The following is a 24,017-nucleotide window of genomic DNA, read 5'->3' as shown; positions in this document are numbered from 1 at the left end:
GTACCCTTTTGTCCGAATGGTTTGCTCTGTGTGGCTGCAGGCTGTTGATCTCGTCCCGGTCAAGGTGAATGGATGAATGGGTTCCCAAACAAACCACAAAGAGGACATGTTCGGGGGTGGGTCGGTAAACCCAATATTGATCCCATCAGGATTCAACTAAATCTAGCATATACACTAACATGAAAGCGGCGTTTTTTTGAAAAGGTCAGTGAATAAAAATATTCTGACAGCCTGGGCCCATGCAATTGATGATCATCTCAGACTAACTGGAGATGTATCCATTGTGAGGTTTCTGTGGAAAGTACCCCTTCCATATGGTCTATTTTGGAACAGAGAAATTGTTTTGTGTTGCAAGGTGACATGAGGTCAAGCAGGCTGACAAGATGGCGCGCAGGCACACCATGTCTTATTTTTTATGGCTTTCACAGTGTGACCAGAGGAGCGTGACCCCTGTTGTTTACTCGCACAGTCTGCATATTTTGTTTCTTGAAAAGCTTTATTGAATACATTGAAACCGAAGTCTCGTGAGCAAAAGGAAAAAAAACCCATAAAGGCTGGGTTGGGAATCGTTGACTCATTTCCGACTCGCTAAGCACAATTACGGAATTCTAAGATGGTGGACTGAGATAGTTAATCCACTGAAAATCACTGTGAATAGTGTTGGGGGAGTCCGGAAAGATAAATAAAGGAATAATTTACCCATTCCCTATTCCCTAACGACTATCAGTGAAAACGTAGAAGACCTATCCAGGTCCACCATACGCTTAGAAATCGGCCAAATGTCTATAAAGCCCAGTAAATACGGGATTCCCAACATAGATGAAGCAGCTGAGTTGGTGACAGTCGTCATGGTGACAGACACGTTGATGACATTATCATGTGTAGGTGTCTCCATATCTGCGGCATCCGTCTGAGATGAGTTGTGTTTTCTCGCTAGCATTGGTCGGCTGCTGAACGACAGGTGCATTCACATCTGCGCACACAAACGAGTCAATGGGTGAAAAACAACTTCTGCTTTGACATGACACGGCAAGTCATGACGGTACCCGTGTGTGTGTGTGTGTGTGTGTGTGTGTGTGTATAAATGGAGAAATTTAAGACCGGATGTTTGGCTGATTTACAGAGTGAACTAACTTCTCACCATTGGGCAGATGTTGTAGCTCCTCCTCCTCCTCCTGGAGGTTGCCATACGTTGTCTCCACCTCCTCATCAGCGGGGGGCGTGGTCTTGAGGCGCCCGCAGCAGCAGTCGCAGCAGCAGCACAAACAGCAGCAGCAATAAAATCCAGTCAGGATCCCGCAGAGCACAAACAAACCCTGGACAAACACCACACGGCCACGCCATCACTCCCAGTAGTTCAGCGCCAAGATGGCTACCCGCGGCATCCCCGACTGACTTTGGCCCACCAGGTGGTGAGCATGAAGTAGGCATTGACATTGTCTTCTCCGAACTGCTGAGCCACATAGAGCCCCAGGGAACCGTAAGCATCGTAGATGTTCCTCTTGCCGTGGTCGGACAGGACGGCGTGAGCCGCGTTCACCTCCTTGAACTTCTCCGCTGCCTCGGGGTTGTCCGGGTTCTTGTCCGGATGGTAACGGAGCGCTAGCTTCCTGTCAATGCAAGCACATGCGGACACACAGCAGGTGACACAAATACACACACACACACACCGGCCTCACATGCAGCATAACCACCGGAGTGGGCGTGGCCCTCACCTGTACGACTTCCTTACGTCATCGTGGCTGCATCCCGGTTCCAGACCCAAGAGCGCGTACAGAGACTCGCCCGATGCCGACATGGCTCGCTGCCTGCCATCCGACATCCTGACACCATCACCTGACCGCCACAAAACACTCGTATCGTCGGAAAAGACAAGACGACATGAGAGAAGAGAAGAAGACAGGAGAACAGAAGACAAGAAAGGAGAAGAGAAGACAAGCGAATGGGAGAGAACTGAAAAGAACGAGAAAGGAGATGTGAGGAAAAGACAAAACAAGTGTGCAGAGGACAAGAGGATGAGAAGAAAATAGAAGAGAGCAGAAATGACAGGAGAACAGAAGACAAGACAAGAGACTCAAAGTGAAGAGGACTGAGCAGAACAGAAGCGTGGATGAAAAGAAAAGCCAAGCGATCAGGAGAGAAGAGTGGTACCTGTGTGCCCGGTTCAGGTTCTGGTGGTGTCTCCTGGTCCCGCTCGTGGTAGCGTGTGAGTCCATGAAACATTCAGTTGGTGGACTCAGGTGTCCAGCAGTTGTATCATGTTTCTCATCGCTATGGAGACCATGCGAGGAGGGGGAAGAGCTCACCTTGATGATCCTGTCACATCTGTGTCAACATTTCCTCCACAACACCAGGGTGTGCTGCTGCACAAACCAAGAAAGCCACCTGCCACTAAAAACAGCAAGACATCGGCATGAAGAGAATCTGATACCAACACAAGCACATTGAACAAAGACAAGAAACAAGAATGCACAAGTGTACTGATATTCCCATCTCCAGCCCAATCTGAACTTCCAACATGGCAGACAAACAAATACCCATTGCGTGATCGACAACTATCGATTGCAGTGGCCGGCATACGCGGCTGAAAGAAGCAGTGGAGTGCACAACCTACAGGGGCTAGCCCTTTAATCATTTAGAAACGTTTTCAAATGTTTATTTCGGGAAATTTTTTATTCAGCTTTTCATTTAAGCAATTCCTTTGAACTAAATCATTACTAAAGTACAGTTATTTTTTTTTTACATTCTACAAGTCATTGGTCAAACTGCATCATATTACAGTGGCTAACAAAAATATGCAATACATTTTACAGGAGAAAAAAACGTTGGCTTTGATATTTGAATGGTTTTTTTTTGTTGTTTTTATAATGGGAGCTCTTTGGTATCAAACCTTTTTAGGTGTTTCTTAGTGTAAAATGTTTGAGCACTGCACCATTAAACAGTTGGGCTCTGACGTGTGTGTGATCATCATCATGAGCATCCAACCAGTAGATGGCAGCAATGTACGAAACATGCCCCTGAAATCAAGACGAATCCGAAGAAGACGAGAGCATCAGCAGCATCGGGAGAGACCGAAAGAGCTTAGTCGACAATACTGTACTCACCTGCTCCACATTTCATCTTTACGCGCAGGAGCAGCACTAAACGTGAGTGATAAACCCTTTGGAAACAAGCTCGAGCTCGCCCCTGACGTTCAACGATGGAAAGTAGACGCGACAAGCAGCAAAGAGTCGCGCGGGGCAGGCGATCTGCAAAGGGACTAACCCGCTATAATTCTTTTGTTTGAGCTCATTCATTGAAGTCGTTCGAAGCTCATCAATTCAATTAAGGAATTGCATGCCAAATGTGTGGAAATGGGTGAGAGCAGGACATGTTTGGATGTGTTATGGTCGCAGCTAAAACTATCAAATGAAACACAATTGGTAAGAAAGCCAAGATGCTAGCTTGCTGTTCTTACAATTCGTAGGTAGATGACAACTGACTCTTGGCTTTGCATTCGAGCAAGAAGAGACGGAGTGACCCGCGCGACAAGCAGGTTGTGAAGCAATTCTTGTGGCCTCTTATATTTTTCCGACTACTGTACTATTGTGAATTTAATCGAGATTGTTAGGATCTGCAATGAAGGAGCATAAGGCTACTAATAGTAATGCAATTTGAATTGAATTCTTTGTTGTGGTGTTGTTCAACCTATCACTTCAACACAAAGTGATGAAAATAAAGTCGTTTGTTTTGTGCTTGGGCAGTGTTGCTGCACAAGGAGAGGACGCTCCCTCCGGTTTGCCATGGCGGACATCAAGAACTTCCTTTATGCCTGGTGTGGGAAAAAAAAGTTAACCCCCAACTATGACATCCGAGCCGCTGGCACCAAAAACCGATTCATGTGCGAGGTGTGTTCATCTACAGACGGATGTTACTGACACACACACTCAAACCAGGACAGACTCTATCCTCACCGCATGCTCTACTCATATGTGGCGTGTGCATCTGCCCTAGGTGCGTGTGGACGGCTACAACTACACCGGCATGGGCAACTCCACCAACAAGAAGGATGCTCAGTCCAACGCCGCTCGGGACTTTGTGAACTTTCTGGTTCGAATGGGAGAAATGAGTGCCGCCGAGGTGCCGGCCCTTGGGGTGAGTCACGTGGCAGCACGCCACGTGTCACAAAAAACGTTAATATTTTGTATGTAAATGGTTGTTTTTCTCCGGGCAGGTGGGCATGGCCAGGCACGTGGACATGCCAGGCAGCGATCAGGCTGACGGAGGAGCCAAAGCCTTGTTTGGAAATTTGCCGTCCGGTGGGCCACTGCCTCCTCACCTGGTGGTAAAGGCGGAACAAGGTAATAAAGATAATGCCATCATGTTGTGCCTTTGTCATTTGAATCAAATGACGTTCAGAAACAAAACAAACATTGCCTACATTTTATTCAAATTTAATGTTAGAGTAACAGCTCATAAACGGACGTTTTTAACAACCGTCAGCAAATCGGCAAAAATGTCGATCGTGGAGTTCCGAGGTAAAGGCAGATGTTGGCAAATGTCTTATTTTGAAAGAACACAAAGAAATTCAGTCTGCTTTCATAGTGATGATGCAAGTCGGAGGATGTTTACATTTGAGCCTTTTGACAAATTGTTCAACGACCCTAAACCAGGAATTGATGATCAAAATAGTGTTTGATTAATTGTTGCACCTCTACAACTCACGAAATTTGCAAGTAAATATTCTTTGAAGGCTGTTCCACTGTATGAGCCAGCCCGAGTCGTCTCTAGCAGGTTTTGTGTGTGCATTGCAGACGAGATAGAGGCCAGTTCAGCACCAGGGATACTGGAAGGGGGCTTCTCAGGTGGCGGCGGAGGACCTGGACCTCCACCTGCACCTGGAGCTGTTTGGGAGCGCGGCGCCAACCTGAAGGAGTACTACGCCAGGCGGGATGAACAGGAAGCTCAGGCGGTAGGTTGACGCTCACTTGTTCCACTGTGACGGCAACAAGACAAGCTGAGCTGTCTGCTCGGCTTCTTTGTCGCCCGCAGACTCTGGAGTCAGAGGAGGTGGACCTGAATGCCAGTCTTCATGGCAACTGGACTCTGGAGAACGCCAAAGCCCGTCTCAACCAGTTCTTCCAGAAGGAGAAGACCAGCGCAGACTATAAATACAGCCAAGTGGGGCCGGACCACAACAGGTCTGCAGTGGAACCTCTGAACGCAAAGTCCAGATGGACGAGTAGCATCCGCACTCTGAAAACATCTTTGGGGCCTCACGTGGTCCTTCAGGTTCTCACTGAAGTTCTTTAAGAACCACGGTGCACCGGCCCCAGTTCTGATCCACCGTTCCAGCGTTGCTACTCGTCCGCTTCTGGTGACCTTTGACCTCTCTAGCGAGCGTGTGTTTTTCTGCTGGACGGCTGTGAGGTCATGGATGTCGGCGGCCCGGCGTCATCAGAACCAAAAGGGAAGACACGAGAATGGCTTTAGAAGTGCTAAAGCGTTCTGGTGGCGTTTTGAGATCTGTTCTGATGACGCTGAGCCCGCCGGCCACCCCCGCCCCCTCATTCCTCCCGCCCCTCGACACCCTCTCCTGGGCAGGCCATTCCCCTGACAGGCCTGCCCTTTAAAGCTCAAGTCCGGCAGAAAAACACACAAAAGTAAACACAGTCAGGTGAGTTGTCTGACAGCTTGTCTGGCAGATGACACTCAAATAAATGTTTGCGCATGTGCGTGCAGGAGCTTCATTGCCGAGATGCAGCTGTTCGTCCGACAACTTGGCCGCCGTAAGACCATGGGCTGCGTGTTGAAGTGCTCTTCGTCAAACGGCAAGGCCGGGCAGTGACATGTGTGTGTGCTTCCTGCAGGCGTGACTGCGCGTGAGCACGGCTCCAACAAGAAGCTGGCGGCCCAGTCGTGCGCCTTGTCTCTGGTGCGCCAGCTGTACCACTTGGGCATTTTTGAGGCTTACTCAGGAGTCACCAAGAAGAAGGAAGGAGAAAGTGTACGCCGACACACAGTCGCCACTTATCAAGGGCTGCCGGGGCCTTTCATGGGCAGAAAGTGCTCCATTTGTTGCCATTTAGTTTGAAATACAATTGAGGAAAAAATTCGTATGACTATTTATGTCCACGCTGATTTGCACTGGTTACTCTAGCATGTCTACAAACTGAGTGCGGCTAGTTTAAAAAAAAAATGACAGCTGATCTTGACAACTTTTCAATTTGGAACTAGAGACTTCATTTAACCACTCCTACTCTGACCTTGTGCGTGTGTGGTGCGTGTTGTTTCCATCTCTAGCTGGAAGTCTTTGATGTGCTGGTGTCTCCTGACCTTCAACAGCAGCTCAGCGTCGTCGTTGAGGAGCTTGGAGTACAAATCCCTGCACCTGTGAGTCTCCTGGGAACCCCCCCCCCCCATAGGCGATCTTCCTCTATGCGCTACTAATGACCACTTCCTGTCCAGCCCGCAAACCCCGGCGAGTCTGTGTCGTTGGTTCCAGCCAAGATGGCGGCGTTTGAGCCGTCTCAGCGGCAGACTGGCGCGGGCGTGGTTCCGTGGTCGCCCCCACAGGTCAACTGGAATCCCTGGACCAGCAGCAACATCGACGAGGGGCCACTGGCCTTTGTGAGTAAGCCGCCAGCTGAGTGTTGATTCGATATCCTCCATGTCCTACGTCAGGTCCATGTACTAATAAGAGAATTCACTCCACTTATTTGACATCGGACTCGTGCTCTAAATTGTGAATAAAAATGAGTGTGAAACAAATAAATGCTCAAACGGCTTCAAGGCAAACTTAGGAACTTATATTTTAGCTCTAACATACAGCTTAACTCATTCACTCCCAAAGACGTTTTTATACGTCTTTTCAGACTTGGTCCAGAATTGGCTGGTAGTGAATGAGTTAATAGCCTTGTGCTACTAACACAATTCGTTGGACGTGAGATCGTAACAGCATTTAATTGCTATCCATGAGAAAATGTATACGACCTTGCATTTGTTTTCATGATTGCGGACTGAGCGCGCTACAGTGGGATATTAGAAGAAATGCTGTCTGGTTGTTGTCACAGATTCGATCCATAATGTCGCTTCCTGTTTGTTGCAGTGTACTCCAGAGCAGATCAGTATGGACCTTCTGCATGAGATGACGGAGCGGCTGGAGCACGACAACGACCTTCACAAGGTACCTGGGCCTAACCAACAAGGCACATGTTTTACATAAGACAAATCTCGAGGCAGCGCACTTAACAAAAATGTCACGGAAAGCGCACATTCTGAAATAATTAGCTTATTTGAATTTAGCGACAAATGTACTTCCTGTTCTCTGTGCAAAAAGGTTGTGAGATATCACACAGAGAAATCTGGTCCAAAACGCCATCAAATTAGAGAAAAGCAGTACAACTTAATGACTTCTGAGCCCATGTCCAGGACACTCTTTGGTATGGTTTGCTCGTTGTGGAAGCTCTTACCTGTCCGAAAAATGTTCGTGAAATGGTGCAAATGCAACATTTTTGGTGAGGCGAGCTGTAGAATAGCACAAGGATGACACATAATAATAATAATAATAATAATTATTATTATTATTATTCGATATTATTATAGGATGACACATATTGTAACCCCCCCCCCCCCCACACCCCCAATTTCTTTAAGATTTCACCTTGTGTCTGAGAGGGATATATGAACACACATTGTTTGTGCACAGATGCTTAGCGAGCGCGAGCAGCTACCCGTCAAGCAATTTGAGGAAGAAATCATGTCTGTGGTGGACAACAACTCCGTCGTGATCATCAGAGGAGCGACTGGCTGCGGGAAGACCACTCAGGTCCCTCAGTACATCCTGGACCGCTTCATCAAGGCGGGCAAAGCCTCTGACTGCAACATCGTGGTCACACAGGTAACACCAGATGCACGCCATACATGGAGTGGTAGACAATGTTAGCAATCTTAAGAATGGGTTTTGTGGCAATGTGTTTATATTCCTTTTCAAAGTAGTTTATTTAAAAAAGCTTGTCTTTATCTTATTTCAAAAAATGCACTTTGAGAATGACATTTTCTTTCAGTCTTTTTCATCTTTTGTTGTGGTGTTCAGCCCAGACGCATCAGTGCTGTGTCGGTGGCAGAGCGCGTGGCCATGGAGAGGGCGGAAGATCTGGGTCAGAGCTGCGGCTACAGCGTCCGCTTTGAGTCCATCCTGCCCCGCCCCCACGGCAGCATCCTTTTCTGCACCATCGGTACGTAGGGCGGCGTCCTCTACCACTCGGGCGGCGTGGTATGACGATTGCCTTCTCCTTCAGGCGTACTCCTGAGAAAACTGGAGGCGGGAATTCGAGGAATCAGCCACGTCATTGTGGATGAGATCCACGAGAGAGACATCAACGTGAGCCGCTGCCATTTGCGACCCCCGCGCCCTGCTTTGCCTCGCTCACCTTTTTGTCCCGATGTGCGTCTGCAGACGGATTTCCTGATGGTGGTCCTCAGGGATGTGGTCCAGGCCTTCCCACAGATCCGCGTCATCCTCATGTCAGCTACGATCGACACCACCATGTTCCGAGAGTATTTCTTCAACTGCCCCATCATCGAGGTGTTCGGACGCACCTTCTCCGTGCAAGGTAGGGGGGGAGCCATTCGACGATTTATCAGAACGATTCAAATAGCGACAACAACAAAAATCAATTAATTCGAGCAGCTTCCACAGTTCAAAGCACATCCTCGTTGATACAGTTTGTGTACAACATGACTGCCAACGGACAGGCGCCTATTTGCAAAAGTGCTGTTGGACAACTTTGCCATTGGTTCCTGGAAACACATGACAACAACTGCTTTATTCTGCTCAGGTTAAGGCTGGTGTGACCCCAGCTTTGGATTTTATTGTGTTGTCCACTGTACAGAGTACTTCCTGGAGGACTGCATCCAGATGACCAACTTTGTGCCACCTCCGCTAGAGCGCAAGAAAAGAGACAAAGATGAGGAGGGCGGCGGAGACGACGACGTAAGTATGCCCATGGGCGCCAGCAGCCACCTCGTCACCGCACAGCTGACGCCGAACCGCCAATGACCTTGCAGGTCAACTGTAACCTGATTTGCGGGCCCGATTACTCGGTGGATACCAAGCGCTCCATGGCGCAGTTGAACGAGAAGGAGATGTCCTTTGAGCTGGTGGAGGCTCTCCTCAAGTACATCGAGACGCTGCAGGTTTCGGGGGCTGTCCTCATCTTCTTGCCCGGCTGGAATCTCATTTACGCCATGCAGCGCCACCTGGAGTACAACCCCCACTTCAGTAAGTAAAGGTCACACGGCAGCGTGGGAAGTCGTCAATCGTAATTTTGTTGACGTGCGATTGTGCTCCTCTCCTTTGTTTCCAGGCAGAAGCCGTTATCGGATCCTCCCACTTCACTCCCAGATACCCCGAGAGGAGCAAAGGCTCGTGTTTGAGCCTGTGCCGGAAAACATCAGGAAGGTTGGTGACATCACATCGGGTGGCGGCACAGTGTCTGGCATCTTGCGAGCAGCGAGACAAGTGGCTGTTGTCTTTGGAGAATTTTCACATGAGAGGGATTGATGAAATACTCCCCAACTTTGATGAAACTGATTCCGTTAGTGGTTCAGTCAGTATTTTCCAGGGGTTCCGCCCTGACCATAGCATAGAAATAGCCTTGGTTCGGCCCTGGCTCCCCATCGCCACTCATCCGCCTGGAGTTAACGGCAGCCTTCGCCATAGTTAACCACCACTTCCTCCTCACCGCTGCAACACACCATTGGACTCTCCGAAACAGGCGCACCTCTTATTTGACTGACAGAACCGAATATGTTGCTCTGGGCAATGTGCAAAGTCACAGACCCACAATGTCACTTGCGGTGTCCCTCAGGTTTCTGTGCCAGGCCCTCCCCTCTTTGTCCTCTATCTATTCCCCATGGATAACCTCAGCAGCAGATCCGGACTTTCACATAACTGTTCTGCTGAAGACACAGCTCCGAGGGCCCCACAGACTACTGACACTTGTAAACGACACCTCAAAGAAGAAGACACTTTAACTCATTCAGTACCAGCCAATTCTAGACCAAGTCTGAAAAGATGTTTAAAAATGTCTGTGGGAGTGAATGAGTTAAAATGGTCAATAGTTTGTCCAACACGCATATCCATCTGTGAAGAAAATGAAATTGAGCAAATTTGACTTGAGGTCTGAGGTTTTATCTCGACACCATAGTCACTGCGTCTGCACTTGTGGTTAGACGCAATCGGCATGTGGTGGCCGTGCATAATGTTCACGCTTGTCTTGTCCCTGCAGGTAATTTTGTCCACCAACATCGCGGAGACCAGCATCACCATCAATGACGTGGTCTACGTCATAGACTCCTGCAAGTAAGTTCTGTCTTGCCCCTCCATGACAGTCCGTGGGGGTAATCACTGCTTATCCACTTACTATTTAGCACCTTATATGGGGAAGGTGGCCGTTCAGTTGAGCTGCTACAATGTCTTGTGATTACAGGTTGCCCTATATAGTGCCAAAGGAACACCCATAACGTATTCTTTTACAGTAGTCGTGTTGGAAATCAAAGATTAAATGACTCTCTAGTCCATGTTGTGATGCCGTCCGTGTGTGTATGTTTCTGTGTGTACAGGCAGAAGGTGAAACTGTTCACATCTCACAACAACATGACTAACTACGCCACCGTGTGGGCCTCCAAAACCAACCTGGAGCAGAGGAAAGGGAGGGCCGGCCGAGTCCGAGCCGGATTCAGTTTTCACCTCTGCAGTCGCGCGCGTTTTGAAAGGTATAACCGCGTCCACTATGATGACTATTCCCCTATAACTTAACTGTGTGTGTGCGTTTGTAGACTGGAGACCCATATGACTCCCGAGATCTTTAGGACTCCTCTGCACGAAGTCGCCCTGAGCATTAAGTTGCTGAGGCTCGGCGCCATCGGTCACTTCCTGTCGAAAGCTATCGAGCCGCCGCCATTGGATGCTGTCATTGAGGCTGAGCACACGCTCAGAGGTGAGAGCCCGCACACACGTTGTCACGCACACGGTCACAGCCACAAAAGAATCACGTGTTTGTGCACAGAACTGGATGCGCTGGACTCGAACGATGAGCTGACTCCGCTGGGACGGATCCTGGCCCGTTTGCCTATCGAGCCCCGTCTGGGGAAGATGATGATCATGGGCTGCATATTTGGGTCGGTTTCCTCCACTTCCTGTTGCTGGCCATTTTATTCATGTCTTGATGTGTGCGCGCGTGTGTTTGCGTCTAGCGTGGGAGACGCCATGTGCACCATCTCGGCGGCGACCTGCTTCCAAGAACCGTTCATCAGCGAGGGAAAGCGCCTGGGGTTTGTCCACAGAAACTTTGCCGGCAGCCGCTTCTCGGACCACGTGGCACTCTTGTGCGTCTTCCAGGCCTGGGACGAAGTCAGGTGGGTGTGACGTCACTGGCGGCTGCCCTCGACAACACGCCGCTCACGGTACTTCCCCTTACTCCGTTTCAGGATTAACGGCGAGGAGGCGGAATGCCGTTTCTGTGAACACAAACGTCTCAACATGGCTACCCTGCGGATGACCTGGGAGGCCAAAGTCCAGCTGAAGGAGATTCTGGTCAACTCTGGATTTCCTGAAGGTAGCTGGTTCGGTTTGCATGCCATTCCGCTAGTGATGAAGTACCGCCGTGCCTGGTTGCCGAAAATGAAAATACACGACTCAGCTTTTACTGATGTATTAGGTTTTTGCCATGGTACGGGTATTAATTTGTCTTTATGAGGATTCTTTATGCCAACGGAGTATAGCAGTCTTAATTTTGGTCCGGCGTATTTACCTGTGTGTGGTGTCAGAGTGTCTGATGACGCAGATGTTCACGGCAATGGGACCAGACAACAACTTGGATGTGGTGGTGTCTCTGCTGACGTATGGCGCGTATCCCAACGTTTGCTTCCACAAGGAGAAGAGGAAGATCCTCACCACCGAGGGACGAAACGCACTCATCCACAAATCCTCCGTCAACTGCCCTTTCACAAGCCACGACCTCGTCTACCCTTCACCTTTCTTCGTCTTCAGTGAGAAGGTGAGGCTTCTCTCAGCGTGTAGCGTTCGCATTACTAGTGCTCCCGAATGACGTGGCGCCCTTGTTGCGGCCTTGTCAGATCCGCACTCGAGCCATCTCCGCCAAAGGGATGACGTTGGTCAGCGCGCTGCAGCTTCTGCTCTTCGCCTGCAAGAAGGTCTCCTCCAACGGAGACGTGGTCGAGCTGGATGACTGGTGAGAGACAGAGTGGCTCCCTTGCTAGCCTCTACATAGCCAGTTGGCCATTTATAGTGCTGTAGGAACATGTAGTCAATAGAAGTCCGCTCCTATGTCAGGGCCAGGAACCCGTGACTTCGGAGCCGCATGTAGCTCTTTAATCCTTCCGCTGTGGCTCCCAGTCCCTTGGGAAATAAATTATGAGTAATATATTTTTATCTTGATTTTTTTTTTTTGTGCATTTAAAATTTGAAATGTGAAGATAATGCTGAATCTTCAAAGTGAAACATGGTTGCTCAAAGAATGCTATATAGACATATTAGAACTCAAAGGACCATTTGCTCGTTGTGTTGACGTCGGCGAATGTGTTCCGGATTGATTTATACCTTTTGCACATTTCTGAGAAAAAAAAACATACTCCAGCAGATGAAACAAAAAGATCAAATTGGTAAATATAATACACTTTTATAGCACTTAATCTACACCAAAGCGCTTGACAAAGCCTCACATTCCCGTTTTGAAAATGTATCTATTGAACTGTAAAGTACAGCAGCACCACGAGCATACTTAATGCGGAACTCCAAAGTTTGTCCTTTTTAGTCTAAAATGGCTTCCTTTCTCTTTAAATGCCAAGAATGACTTAAGTCGTCCATGAGCATCAAAACGTTTCAGTGTGAAGGAAGACGAGTTTGCCGTGTCCCCCATTTTTTTGTTTGGGGGGGCTTGATATGTGCCTAATGCTCCTTCCTTTTGAATTGCAAGCACTTGAGTGGTAGTGGTGCACCATTTTAGTTTTGAAATCCCCTCTGTATGCCAATTGTAAAAAGTCCACAAAAACTCCCGTGTTGTGGTTGAGTATTGAATGAGTCACCAATTGGCAACAAAGCCCATCAACACCCTGGTATGTAATGGGTCATGTGATGCGTACAGGATCAAGCTGCGGCTCCCTCACGAGACGGCGGGCCACATCCTGGCTCTCCGGGCAGCGCTTGAAGCTGTGGTGGTGGAAGTGAGCAAAGAGCCAGAGTACATCTCCCAGTTGGACCAAAGCAACCAGCGGCTGCTGAACCTTATCCGACACCTTTCCAAACCTTCTGCTGCCGGAATCAACCTGGCCGTCGCCAACCACAGGTGAGCCACCGTGCCGGAGAGCCAGCCAGCCAATTTTTTCATTGCCTTTAAATTGCCAGTTTTAAAGCACTTGTCCTGACAAGAACGATAATTATACAGTAATTGCACATTTCAATTTTTTTTTCATTCATTTCAAACTGTTATTCTGCTGTACAACAAATGTAGAATAAGATAAAATAACTACAGTGAACTACCAAGAAAAAAAAGCCAATTCACTCACTCAGAGTGTAGACATAGTTGATGCAATGTTTTAAATATATTTTTCCGAACAATAACTTTGCAGATTGAAGTAAACGGCAGTTTAAGATAAGATAAGAACACCTTTATTAGTCTCGCAATGGAGAAATTCCCAATTCACAGCAGCAAAGTTATGAAAGGAAGAAGTAGAACAACAAAATATAGGAGCTGCTGGAAAGGCAGCCACTCACGCGGCGCCATTTTGAAGTCAAAATAACAAAAATAACACAACACAACACATAGGACACAGACAGTTGTGCAATCTTCACCACTTTTCTGCATACACTTTGTTGTCTGAAGCAGTGATAGATGAAAGAGGAGAGGATCAAAGTGTCCTTTCACCAGTGGATCAGAGACGTCATGCTGAAAATGTGCACACGTCTTATAGGCCCATTTTAAAAATTGAATAAAGTTGTGACATGTTACATGCTAGCAGCTGCCTTTGTCTCTCTGCAGGCTGGGCGATGGCCCTCGACCCCCCAAGATGGGACGCCTGGACAGAGGAGGAAGAGGCTACCAGGGTGGAGGTGGTGGGCCCTACAGAGGAGGAGGAGGATATAGAGGAGGCAGCGGTGGAGGTTACAGAGGTGGAGGTGGCTATGGCGGAGGAAGAGGGGGCTACCGAGGGGGAGGAGGGGGCTATTGGGGCGAAAGAGGAGGATATGGCGGAGGAGGCGGCTACCGAGGTAGAGGGTGGGGTGGCCGAGGAGGCTACGGTGGTTATTAAGAGGAAATGTTGCTACGCCATTGTCTACTTTGCTTGTTTTTCTTCAATAAATCGCCAAACACAAACTTTGTTCACTTCAACCTCCTTTAATCCCCACATAGAAAGTCGACCTGTGACCCTCATCTAAGTTACAGGTTGCTCCGCCTCCTCTCGCGCAGAGTCGGTCTGGGCTGTTTTGGCGGCACGGCCGAGGCCCCGCAAGATGTGCCGGATAGCATTGCTGTCGTCGACTTCACGCGCCAGATCGAGGGCTTCGTGGAACATGCGAATGCCGTCGTCGTGGCGACCTGAGGATGCAAACCAACAAAGATAAGTCGCCGTCATCTTCCTGCTGGGCAACTCTTTATCAATCACCTGCATGCAGCAGGACGGTGGCCATGTTGGCCAGGAGGACGTGAAGGTCCTCGTGTCCTGAGACTCGGCCCGTATCCACCGCCTGACGGAGCAGCGCCAAGGCGTCGTCATGGCGACCTTGCAAATCCAAAATGGTGGCCAAGTCGCTCATCAGGACCAGTGTCTGCCGGCGACAGATACACATGCCTTTTTTTTTTCAGCTTGAGTACAAGTACTTCTATCTGAGTCGTCAGCGATACTTGCTACAGCAAGTATCTGGCATATGTGGCGCAAAAAAAGGTTGGCGACCCCTGCACTTAGTGTGTTACAAACGGCAAGAAACGAAAAAGTGACATATATGGCAACTAGCCAGAAGGTACATCGGGTAGATATTTGGATTTCATAGTTTTCCCACGTCAGGATGGAGCGGGGTGGAGCTACGACTGCACTGAAAATGACGTGGCAATACTTGCAAAATAGTGACCGTATCCACGAGTTAACTCCCCGCGAGCAAATAGCAGCACGGTTGTAGTGCATCCTTACCTGATGGTGATGCGGCCCTTGCTCCTTCTGGCAGATGTCCAAAGCTTTGCGGTAGTGGGCGGCGGCCTGTGTCAGTTGCTTTTTGGACGCCAGGTAGCGAGCGTGTGAGTCCAAACACAGACCCAGCAGGAGACGAGTGTCCTTCCTCAGAACCTCATCAGCCTCTGGAGGGGGAAAAAAAACAAAACGATAATGCAAAGAGGACCTCAAGAAAAAGAAGAGCAAAGGAAAAACAGAAGAGCATCGTCAAAGTTGTGTTCACCTGTCAGCTGATCTGCTGGCGTCTCCTCAAGTTTTTGCACTTTGCCCTCCAGGGTCTCCAAACAGAACCTGAAACCGTGCTCGGCCAGCTCCGCCCTCACACACACGAGCACGCACGCGGTCAAGCCACATGTGATCTGATCTTGGCGTCGTTGAGTGTGAGTGGCATCTTTCTTACTTGTTCTCTTGGGCATACATGGTGGCCAGTTTGAGCGACATCTCCACAAAGGCGTTGTCGTCCTGGAAAAGGGAAGTTGCTGAGTGGAAAACGGGAAGTTGGCGAGCGGACCGAAAGGTGATTTACCTGCGGCATCCCGTCTGCCAGCATATAGCTCATGGCCGCCTTGAAGAGCTTCTCCGCCTGCTGGGTGATAGTAGACGTCATCGCAGCAAAGCCACAGCAAGCCGTTGGCTGCCAATCAAATGCCTACTCACCTGAGTCAGATGACCTTGAACGTATGCAAGGTTGGCCATCTAAGGAGACATTGTTTTGTGATTGCACCATTTCAAGGCCCCTCACAAGGCACCACGTCACACGAATGAGTCGACCATTGACCAATTTGGGAAGAGCAGTTCATTGATGAGTCATTTACTCCTGAGGTACTCATGAGTGCTCGCTACACAACGGAAAAGTCTGATTGCTCGTGGAAGTTCATGTGATGCCGCAGAGCGATTTTGGTTGGCCGTTAGGGCTGTGATGGCGCACGCTTTCACCTGGCACCTTTTCCTACCTGGCTGTACGCGTAGGTGATAGCAGGCCGGTGGCGTTCCCCATGCGCGATGGCTGCGGCGGCGTGTAGGAAGGAAGACGCCGCCTCCAGCTCACCCCTCAACATGCTGAGCTGCAGAACAGGTCACGTGACAGATGAAGGTCATAAGGCAAGCGCACGTGTCGGCGATGCACTTCACTACCTTGGCTTTCTTCAGAAGCAGAATCAGCTCCTCCTCTTTGCTCGACGGCTCCTCGGATGAGCCAAACAACCCAAAGACTTAAAATGACAACGAGGAAAGAAGACATGTTGAGAAAAACAAACAAAAAAAGAGAACAGACTCAGAAAAAGAATAAAAACAAGAAAATAAAGCGCAAGAAAAAGGTATTGCACAAGTTGACTCAGTGACATCACTTACTTGCTGCTGGCACTGTCCATATTCCTCTGCCTCTTCTTCCATCCCTCCTTCCCCGCTCTTCTCCTCTTTGTGACGTCACAGCAGCAATTTTACAAACTCCAGTGATCCTGAATACACCATAAATACAATCGCAACAAATCGGGGGCGACCACGCTCAATTGATTAACAGATGACGGCCCATTAGTATAAGAAAACCTTTATTAGTCTCGCAATGGAGAAATTCCCGATTCACAGCAGCCAAGTTATGAAAGGAAGAAGTAGAACAAAATATAGGAGCTGTATACGCAGATGTGAAGGTCAGGGACAGCAAATCCATCTCTGGGGGCCTAAACGCCATCTGAACCAAAAGCCAAATCTAACAAATTGACTTGGAATATTTGTTCTATGAAATGGTTATTGTTTATTCCCATCAGTCAATTTGTCACTCTGTCCAATCAATATTTCAGCCTCTTCAATGTTGTCTGCCAGTGGTCTCGCACGCAACAGAATACTAGATTAGCAATCTGTACTATTTCTTCAACCAATCACATTTGTCTTTATACATGTCACAATTATTGTGAATTAAAAGAGCAAAACACAAATGTAACAATTCATGTCAAAATCAGGAACAGGTATGACGTATTGTGGTAGAATCTTTTAACAATATTGTTAAGTGCTCCCTAAAACATTCGTGTGTGTTTATGCCAGTATTTTGCATTTTTCTTCGTGAAAGAACGAACCGAATGTAATTTATTCTCGTCCCGACCAAATGCTGTACAACAAACTGTGACGTCAATTCACGTTGCCCAAAGACCTTTCGCGTTCGGAGGAGGTGACAGGAAGTGATCGCGTCAACTGTGGTGCGGGAGTACTTAGTCCTCACCTGCTCGGCGGAGTGTTCGCGAAACAAAGCGACGACAAAAAGCCGTTCGGCCGCAAAACAGGACGTCCGAACATAAACATGCACGCTCGTTTCAACGTTTGCGCGGGCATCAGCGCCATTTTCACACGACATTCCTATGCGGAAGTGACGTCACCACCTCGCCGCCCTTTAACGTCAATTTCATGTGAAAAGTAGACGCCGTCTGTTAGCTTTAAAAAATGATTGTGAGCGCTACTATGTCAGTACGTACCAGTTTTTGCCACCATTTATTCCGCAGCCAAACAATATTTGGACTTGTCATAGAGCACTCAGTGCTTCACAACTAAAGTCCGACTTTTTTTTTTTTTACAAATTATAGTTCGATGATCGACCTTGTGGTTGTATCATCGGATTTGCGGCCGCATGTTTTGGACACTCGGGTGAAGAGAGGGGCGGAGCTGTCAACTGATCACCACCTGGTGGTGAGTAGGCTCCGATGGTGGGGAAAGATGCCGGTCCGTCCTGGCAGACCCAAACGTATTGTGAGGGTTTGTTGGGAGCGTCTGGCGGAATCCCCTGTCAGAAGGAGTTTCAACTCCCACCTCCGACAGAGCTTTTCCCATGTTCCGGGGGAGACGGGGGACATTGAGTCCGAGTGGACCATGTTCCGTGCCTCTATTGTTGAGGCGGCCAATCTGAGTTGTGGCCGTAAAGTGGTTGGTGCCTGTCGTGGCGGCAACCCTCGTACTCGCTGGTGGACACCAGCAGTAAGGGATGCCGTCAAGCTGAAGAAGGAGTCCTATCGAGCCTTTATGGCCTGTGGGACCCCAGAGGCAGCTGACGAGTATCGACTGGCCAAGCGGAACGCAGCTTCGGTGGTCGCCGAGGCAAAAACCCGAGCGTGGGAAGAGTTCGGTGAGGCCATGGAAGCCGACTTCCGGACGGCTTCGAGGAAATTCTGGTCCACCATCCGACGTCTCAGGAGGGGGAAGCAGTGCACCACTAACACTGTGTACAGTGGGGATGGGGCACTGCTGACTTCGACTCGGGACGTTGTGAACCGGTGGGCAGAGTACTTCGAAGACCTCCTCAACTCCACCAACACGTCTTCCTTGGAGGAAGCAGAGTCTGAGGACCCTGAGGTGGGCTCTCCTATCTCTGTGGTTGAAGTCACCGATGTGGTTAAAAAGCTCCTCGGTGGCAGGGCCCCAGGGGTGGATGAGATCCGCCCGGAGTTCCTCAGGGCTCTGGATGTTGTGGGGCTGTCCTGGTTGACACGCCTCTGCAACATCGCGTGGTCAACGGGGAGAGTGCCTCTGGATTGGCAGACCGGGGTGGTAGTCCCTCTTTTTAAAAAGGGGGACCGGAGGGTGTGTTCCAACTACAGAGGGATCACACTCCTCAGCCTCCCTGGTAAGGTCTATTCAGGGGTGCTGGAGAGGAGGGTCCGTCAGGAAGTTGAGCCTCAGATTGAGGAGGAGCAGTGTGGTTTTCGTCCCGGCCGTGGAACAGTGGACCAGCTCTACACCCTTAGCAGGGTCCTCGAGGGTATGTGGGAATTCGCCCAACCAGTCTACATGTGTTTTGTGGACTTGGAGAAGGGGTTTGACCGTGTCCCTCGGGGAGTTCTGTGGGGGGTGCTTCGTGGGTATGGGGTACCGAACCCCCTGATACGGGCTATTCGGTCACTATACCACCGATGTCAGAGTTTGGTTCGCATTGCCGGCAGTAAGTCGGAATCGTTTCCAGTGAGGGTAGGACTCCGCCAAGGCTGCCCTTTGTCGCCGATTCTGTTCATAATCTTTATGGACAGAATTTCTAGGCGCAGCCGAAGCGTTGAGGGCGTCCGTTTTGGTGGCCTCAGTATTGCATCCCTGCTTTTTGCAGATGATGTGGTGCTGTTGGCTCCTTCAAACGGGGCTCTCCAACTCTCACTGGAGCGTGTCGCAGCCGAGTGTGAAGCGGTTGGGATGAAAATCAGCACCTCCAAATCCGAAACCATGGTCCTCAGTCGGAAAAGGGTGGAGTGCCCCCTCCGGGTCGGGGGAGAGATCTTGCCCCAAGTGGAGGAGTTTAAGTATCTTGGGGTCTTGTTCACGAGTGAGGGCAGGAGGGAGCGAGAGATCGACAGGCGGATCGGTGCAGCGTCTGCTGTGATGCGGACGTTGTATCGGTCTGTCGTGGTGAAGAAGGAGCTGAGCCAAAGGGCGAAGCTCTCAATTTACCGGTCGATCTACGTTCCAACCCTCATCTATGGTCACGAGCTATGGGTCGTGACCGAAAGAACGAGATCCCGGATACAAGCGGCCGAAATGAGTTTTCTCCGCAGGGTGTCCGGGCTCTCCCTTAGAGATAAGGTGAGAAGCTCGGTCATCCGGGAGGGACTCAGAGTCGAGCCGCTTCTCCTCCACATCGAGAGGAGCCAGATGAGGTGGCTTGGGCATCTGATTCGGATGCCTCCTGAACGCCTCCCTGGTGAGGTGTTCCGGGCATGTCCCACCGGGAGGAGACCCCGAGGAAGACCCAGGACACGCTGGAGTGACTATGTCACCCAGCTGGCCTGGGAACGCCTCGGGATCCCCCGGGGGAGAGCTGGAAGAAGTAGCTAGGGAGAGGGAAGTCTGGGCTTCCCTGCTAAAGCTGTTGCCCCCGCGACCCGGCCCCGGATAAGCGGTAGAAGATGGATGGATGGATGGATACTTAATACATCATGAATGACATCAAAATGTTTAAAAAGAAAAATCTTAGGCGCCCAACAGTTTAACAATAATCATCCACTTTATCCATTTGGAATTGTTTGCAACTTAGAAGAAAAACAAGCTTATTTTTTTCAAATCCTTTATTTTAAAAGGTGACAAAGACATGAGCTGAATGCACAGATCCCAGCCTGCTGGAAGAAGACACTGCACGTTCAACGCCATCACGTGCCTGCAGTCAAAACAGGAAGCGCTAAAAAAATGAAAAAACAAGTTTAGATGGCTGACCACGCTCCATATGATAAAATAAAGCAGTCCAGAGAAGTGACAACGCGATGAGGATCAGACAAACGCTTCGGTCGTTTTTTTGTCAAAGCTTTTTTCCCCGCTGTGAGAACAAACTGCTGGCGGGTGATCTCAGCTACAATTCGGCCTTTTGTTTGCATCATCTCAGCTCATCGTAACCGACTGTGCCCCTTCGCTCGCTCACCGCTATGTTGTCGCCTCTTCGTCAGGCTTGCGTCTGTCTGCAAACGGGGAGAGCAAAGTTGGTCAGAATCTCAGTGCATTTGGGGGGGGGGGGGTGTCAGAGGGTGACATAGTGGCAGATCAGAACACACTTCAGACATTGTCGTCATCATCCCCCCCACCTGTGAACAGACTGCTTGTGGGGGGGCCTTCAGACGGCCTTTTGGCTCATCACTTCCGCACATGAACTTCAGGCTGATCAACACGATTGTTTTTTCCAAATCCATATAAAGTTGTTTTTAATATATTTTTGTTTGTTTGTTTATTGAACATAAAACATATATACAGTAATAATTTGACAGAAAATAAGGTAGATAAAAAAAGTAAAAAGAAAGAAATCAATCTTCATTCAACACAGTTATTATGTTCAAGGGAGTAGGAAGAAGTAAAAAACTTATCTAGTCCTACCCCGTTATGTGATTGTATCTAATAAATCATTTTTATATCAATCAGAAAAGTAAGAAGAAAGAAGTCTCCATTAAGGCTCATACTTTACCCTTAACCGTGATATTTTTACAACTTTTGGTTTGTATCGGGATTATATACTTCCACACCCTGACACTCTTGTGTCAATTTTCTCTTAAATTCATAATGGATATTTATATACCTTTCTCTATTTATCAACTTAGTTCTGATTTATCATTATATTTAATGTTTAGAATTTATCATTTTAACTCTGATTGATGTAGGTTGTTTGTACTATTTTTTTGAATTTGTTTTTTAACTCAGCAAGCGATTTACTCATTTTCAGGTCCGTTTCGAGATTATTCCACAGATTAACACCTTTGATAGATACACTTCTTTGCTTGATGTTTGTTCTTGTTTTGAGTTTTTTGAATAAGTTGGTACCTCTTAAATCATAGCTGCTTTCTCGAATTTCGAAAAACTTCTGAATGTTTTGGCAGAGCAGGTTATTGTGTGCTTTGTACATTAATTGGGCGGTTTTAAAGTCAACCAGGTCATAAAATTTCATCGTATTTAATTTGATAAATAGTGGATTTGTGGGTTCCGTATATTTTGATCTATTAATAATTCGAATTGCTTTTTTTTGTAGGTTGAGAATAGGGAGTGTGTTTGTTTTGCAGGCATTTCCCCATATTTCCACACAGTAGGTCATATATGGTAATAATAATGAAGTGTACAATGTGTACAAAGATCTCTTATTTAGCACTTCCTTGGTTTTGTAGAGGATCCCTACGGTTTTGGCTATTTTTCTTTTTACGTTATCGATATGTGGCTTCCAACATAGTTTTGAGTCTATTACTAATCCGAGAAACTTGGGTTTCATACGCTCTTTCTATCTCAATTGAGTTTACCATAATTTTAGCTTGGTGTTTGATTGGTCTTGTGCCAAAAACAATTAACTTCGATTTTTTCAGGTTAAGTGACAATTTATTTCTGTCGAACCAGTTTTTTAATTTGTTTAATTCGTTTTCTACCTTAACAGTCCATTTAACATCCTGTAAATTCATAATTTCCGACTCCATCACGGGTTACTGATGAGTGCACTGACTAATCAGTAAGACGATGAACCGTTTTGAAACACCGCTTACATAGGAATGCTTTGCTCTTTTCCTGTAAAAAAAAGTTGTTTAGGTGCAATGCATCGTGTTAAATGCTTGGACGAACTAGTTTCCCTTTGGTTTCAAGTTCACACGTGTAGACTGAAGTGAGGTTATCAAACTTCTTGTTAATGAACCAAACTGCAGCTTTCCTGTGCCCAAACGAGAAGGCAGTAGTAACCTCTTCACTTCTTCCTCGGAGGAATCTGAGCACACCTCGTTACACCTTGATACCTTCTAGCACATAGGTGTCAAACTCAGGTCCTGGCGGGCCACTGTCCTGCATGTTTTCCAAGTCTCCCAGTTGCAACACACCTGATTCAAATGATTAGATCATTAGCAACCTCTGCGCAAGCCTGACATTGAACTTGTTCATTTGAATCAGGTGTGTTGCATGTTTTCCAACTCTCCCGGTTGCAACACACCTGATTCAAATGATTAGATCATTAGCAACCTCTGCGCAAGCCTGACATTGAACTTGTTCATTTGAATCAGGTGTGTTGCAACAGGGAGACTCGGAAAACATGCAGGGCAGCGGCCCTCCAGGACTTGAGTTTGATACCTATGTTCTAGCGAGGGCTTGCGGAATAGCAGGCGGCCCACGGCGATGGCAGGAATGTAAAAATGCCACCAAATGTTATCAAAGTATTCATTTAAAAAAAAAATCATTTTATAAGTCTCCGTGAATGTGAAGTGTGGGGTGTGTGGCAAGACAACTTCACCGTGCCTCTTACCTTCAAACAAGCAAATTCAGCGCCGTCGGTCCCCCGAAGTTTCTGGGCTTGAAGGCAAGTCGAACTCTCCTTCCTTCCCCTCGGACAGTCACATTTTTAGTTCAAACGTCTTCACTTCTCAACGCCATTGTTTGACTTAAATGGCACAAAGAAACTCGACGACTTACACGATTGCGTTTGCTGCACTGTACCTAAGCTAACCCAGTCAGCCTCGGTCAACTGCTCTTCCATTCCAACCCAAGTTGGTGTCGTCAAGACATCTGGACGAAACGCAAAGTTCATTTCGACTGAAAGAAAGCCCCAGACGCACACGCTAACATACTCTGTCGTTTTTTCGTGCGTTCTCGTGACCTCGTGCAACTACTACTTCTTTTATGGCGGTTGGCAAACAATGTGCATCACTGCCACCTACCGGTACAGAGTGCGAAGCAACTAACGCTACAAAGACACTCACGAAACAACCTGCCCTCGCAATGAACCCCCACCAACTGCAAATGCATGTGTTCCGCTCGAACCAACTGATTCGTCATGCCCAGAAATTGTGCCGTTTGCCTCTACTATCGTCTTCCACTAACTTGCCACTTCTCTTCTTCACATTCGTCACACTCTTTGACTGTATGGCACATAAAAACCGCACAACTTGTTGTTCACCACCGTTGTGCACAGTGGCGATTGCTCTCGGACTGCAAGGGAAGCTCAGCTTCCCCTAAAATGTCAAAGAATAAGTGATCAAATATATGAATGTAAATTTCAACGTGTGTACATGTCATTGACTAAATATGCGCTACAAGGTGCTCAAATTTTGTTCCGAATCAGCTTCTTCTTACTGGTTACGACGCGACTCCCTTCTCATTCATTCCCGCAGCTGGATGGCAGTGGGCGGGTACCGGGACGCTCGGTTTTTCTACATCAGATTGCATGATCTGTCTGAGCCTGTGTTCCAGTTTGATTGACATCGAAATGAGCCAATCACCGATCTTTTAGTGTAGGCATCCCTGGGAGCACTTTAAGATATCCTTTATTTGTCCCGCAATGGGGAATTGCTTTCAATTTTCATTCTGTTCTAAGTTGAACTGGA

General features: G+C 48.2%; 3 protein-coding genes and 1 long non-coding RNA gene across 11 annotated transcripts; 1 reads left to right on the top strand and 3 right to left on the bottom strand.

Moving 5' to 3' along the window:
• Window positions 1-24: 24 nt before the first annotated feature.
• LOC147194693 (dnaJ homolog subfamily C member 5-like) lies at window positions 25-2,599 on the bottom strand. 2 transcript variants are annotated; one of them, XM_086129551.1, is made up of 5 exons: window positions 2,157-2,599; window positions 1,716-1,845; window positions 1,397-1,610; window positions 1,142-1,316; window positions 25-973 (listed from the first exon to the last, which is right to left on the bottom strand). In XM_086129551.1, the coding sequence occupies exons 1-5, from the start codon at window positions 2,221-2,223 to the stop codon at window positions 876-878; spliced, it is 684 nt and encodes a 227-aa protein (XP_085985677.1). In that variant the 5' UTR covers window positions 2,224-2,599; the 3' UTR covers window positions 25-875. The 2 variants fall into 2 exon arrangements, with proteins under 2 accessions (XP_085985677.1, XP_085985676.1); XM_086129550.1 differs by lacking the exon at window positions 2,157-2,599 and having other exon boundaries at window positions 1,716-2,056.
• A 425-nt stretch (window positions 2,600-3,024) lies between these two features.
• Window positions 3,025-14,378, top strand: dhx9 (DEAH (Asp-Glu-Ala-His) box helicase 9). 4 transcript variants are annotated; one of them, XM_086129536.1, is made up of 29 exons: window positions 3,025-3,146; window positions 3,467-3,535; window positions 3,744-3,887; window positions 3,994-4,134; window positions 4,214-4,340; window positions 4,794-4,951; window positions 5,032-5,180; window positions 5,722-5,768; window positions 5,850-5,986; window positions 6,283-6,372; window positions 6,448-6,609; window positions 7,088-7,165; window positions 7,688-7,879; window positions 8,075-8,216; window positions 8,280-8,362; window positions 8,438-8,594; window positions 8,874-8,974; window positions 9,049-9,262; window positions 9,348-9,442; window positions 10,272-10,345; window positions 10,606-10,758; window positions 10,822-10,982; window positions 11,052-11,163; window positions 11,239-11,400; window positions 11,473-11,600; window positions 11,812-12,041; window positions 12,121-12,236; window positions 13,149-13,349; window positions 14,043-14,378. In XM_086129536.1, the coding sequence occupies exons 3-29, from the start codon at window positions 3,783-3,785 to the stop codon at window positions 14,311-14,313; spliced, it is 3,786 nt and encodes a 1,261-aa protein (XP_085985662.1). In that variant the 5' UTR covers window positions 3,025-3,146; window positions 3,467-3,535; window positions 3,744-3,782; the 3' UTR covers window positions 14,314-14,378. The 4 variants fall into 4 exon arrangements, 3 of the variants coding, with proteins under 3 accessions (XP_085985662.1, XP_085985663.1, XP_085985664.1); XR_015102871.1 differs by lacking the exon at window positions 14,043-14,378 and having other exon boundaries at window positions 11,919-12,041; window positions 13,149-13,180; XM_086129537.1 differs by lacking the exon at window positions 3,467-3,535 and having other exon boundaries at window positions 3,041-3,146.
• Window position 14,379: 1 nt separating this feature from the next.
• ttc19 (tetratricopeptide repeat domain 19) lies at window positions 14,380-17,604 on the bottom strand. Of its 4 annotated transcripts, none has more exons than XM_086129546.1 (11): window positions 17,441-17,604; window positions 16,579-16,685; window positions 16,363-16,439; window positions 16,182-16,292; window positions 15,886-15,924; window positions 15,755-15,814; window positions 15,629-15,690; window positions 15,452-15,546; window positions 15,190-15,353; window positions 14,668-14,830; window positions 14,380-14,600 (listed from the first exon to the last, which is right to left on the bottom strand). In XM_086129546.1, the coding sequence occupies exons 1-11, from the start codon at window positions 17,557-17,559 to the stop codon at window positions 14,437-14,439; spliced, it is 1,161 nt and encodes a 386-aa protein (XP_085985672.1). In that variant the 5' UTR covers window positions 17,560-17,604; the 3' UTR covers window positions 14,380-14,436. The 4 variants fall into 4 exon arrangements, with proteins under 4 accessions (XP_085985672.1, XP_085985673.1, XP_085985670.1 ...); XM_086129547.1 differs by having other exon boundaries at window positions 15,755-15,811; XM_086129544.1 differs by having other exon boundaries at window positions 15,452-15,707.
• A 2,636-nt stretch (window positions 17,605-20,240) lies between these two features.
• LOC147194690 (uncharacterized) lies at window positions 20,241-23,321 on the bottom strand. Its single transcript, XR_015102947.1, has 3 exons — window positions 22,940-23,321; window positions 20,606-20,642; window positions 20,241-20,368 (listed from the first exon to the last, which is right to left on the bottom strand). It is a non-coding gene; the product is annotated as an uncharacterized LOC147194690 (long non-coding RNA).
• Window positions 23,322-24,017: the final 696 nt, after the last annotated feature.

Source organism: Hippocampus guttulatus, chromosome 14 (genome assembly GCF_054856545.1).
Source record: "Hippocampus guttulatus isolate MCC_2025c chromosome 14, RoL_Hgut_1.0, whole genome shotgun sequence".
Lineage (NCBI taxonomy): Eukaryota > Metazoa > Chordata > Actinopteri > Syngnathiformes > Syngnathidae > Hippocampus > Hippocampus guttulatus.
The sequence above is the reverse complement of the archived record's forward strand: the minus strand, read 5'-3'. Positions and strand labels throughout refer to the sequence as shown.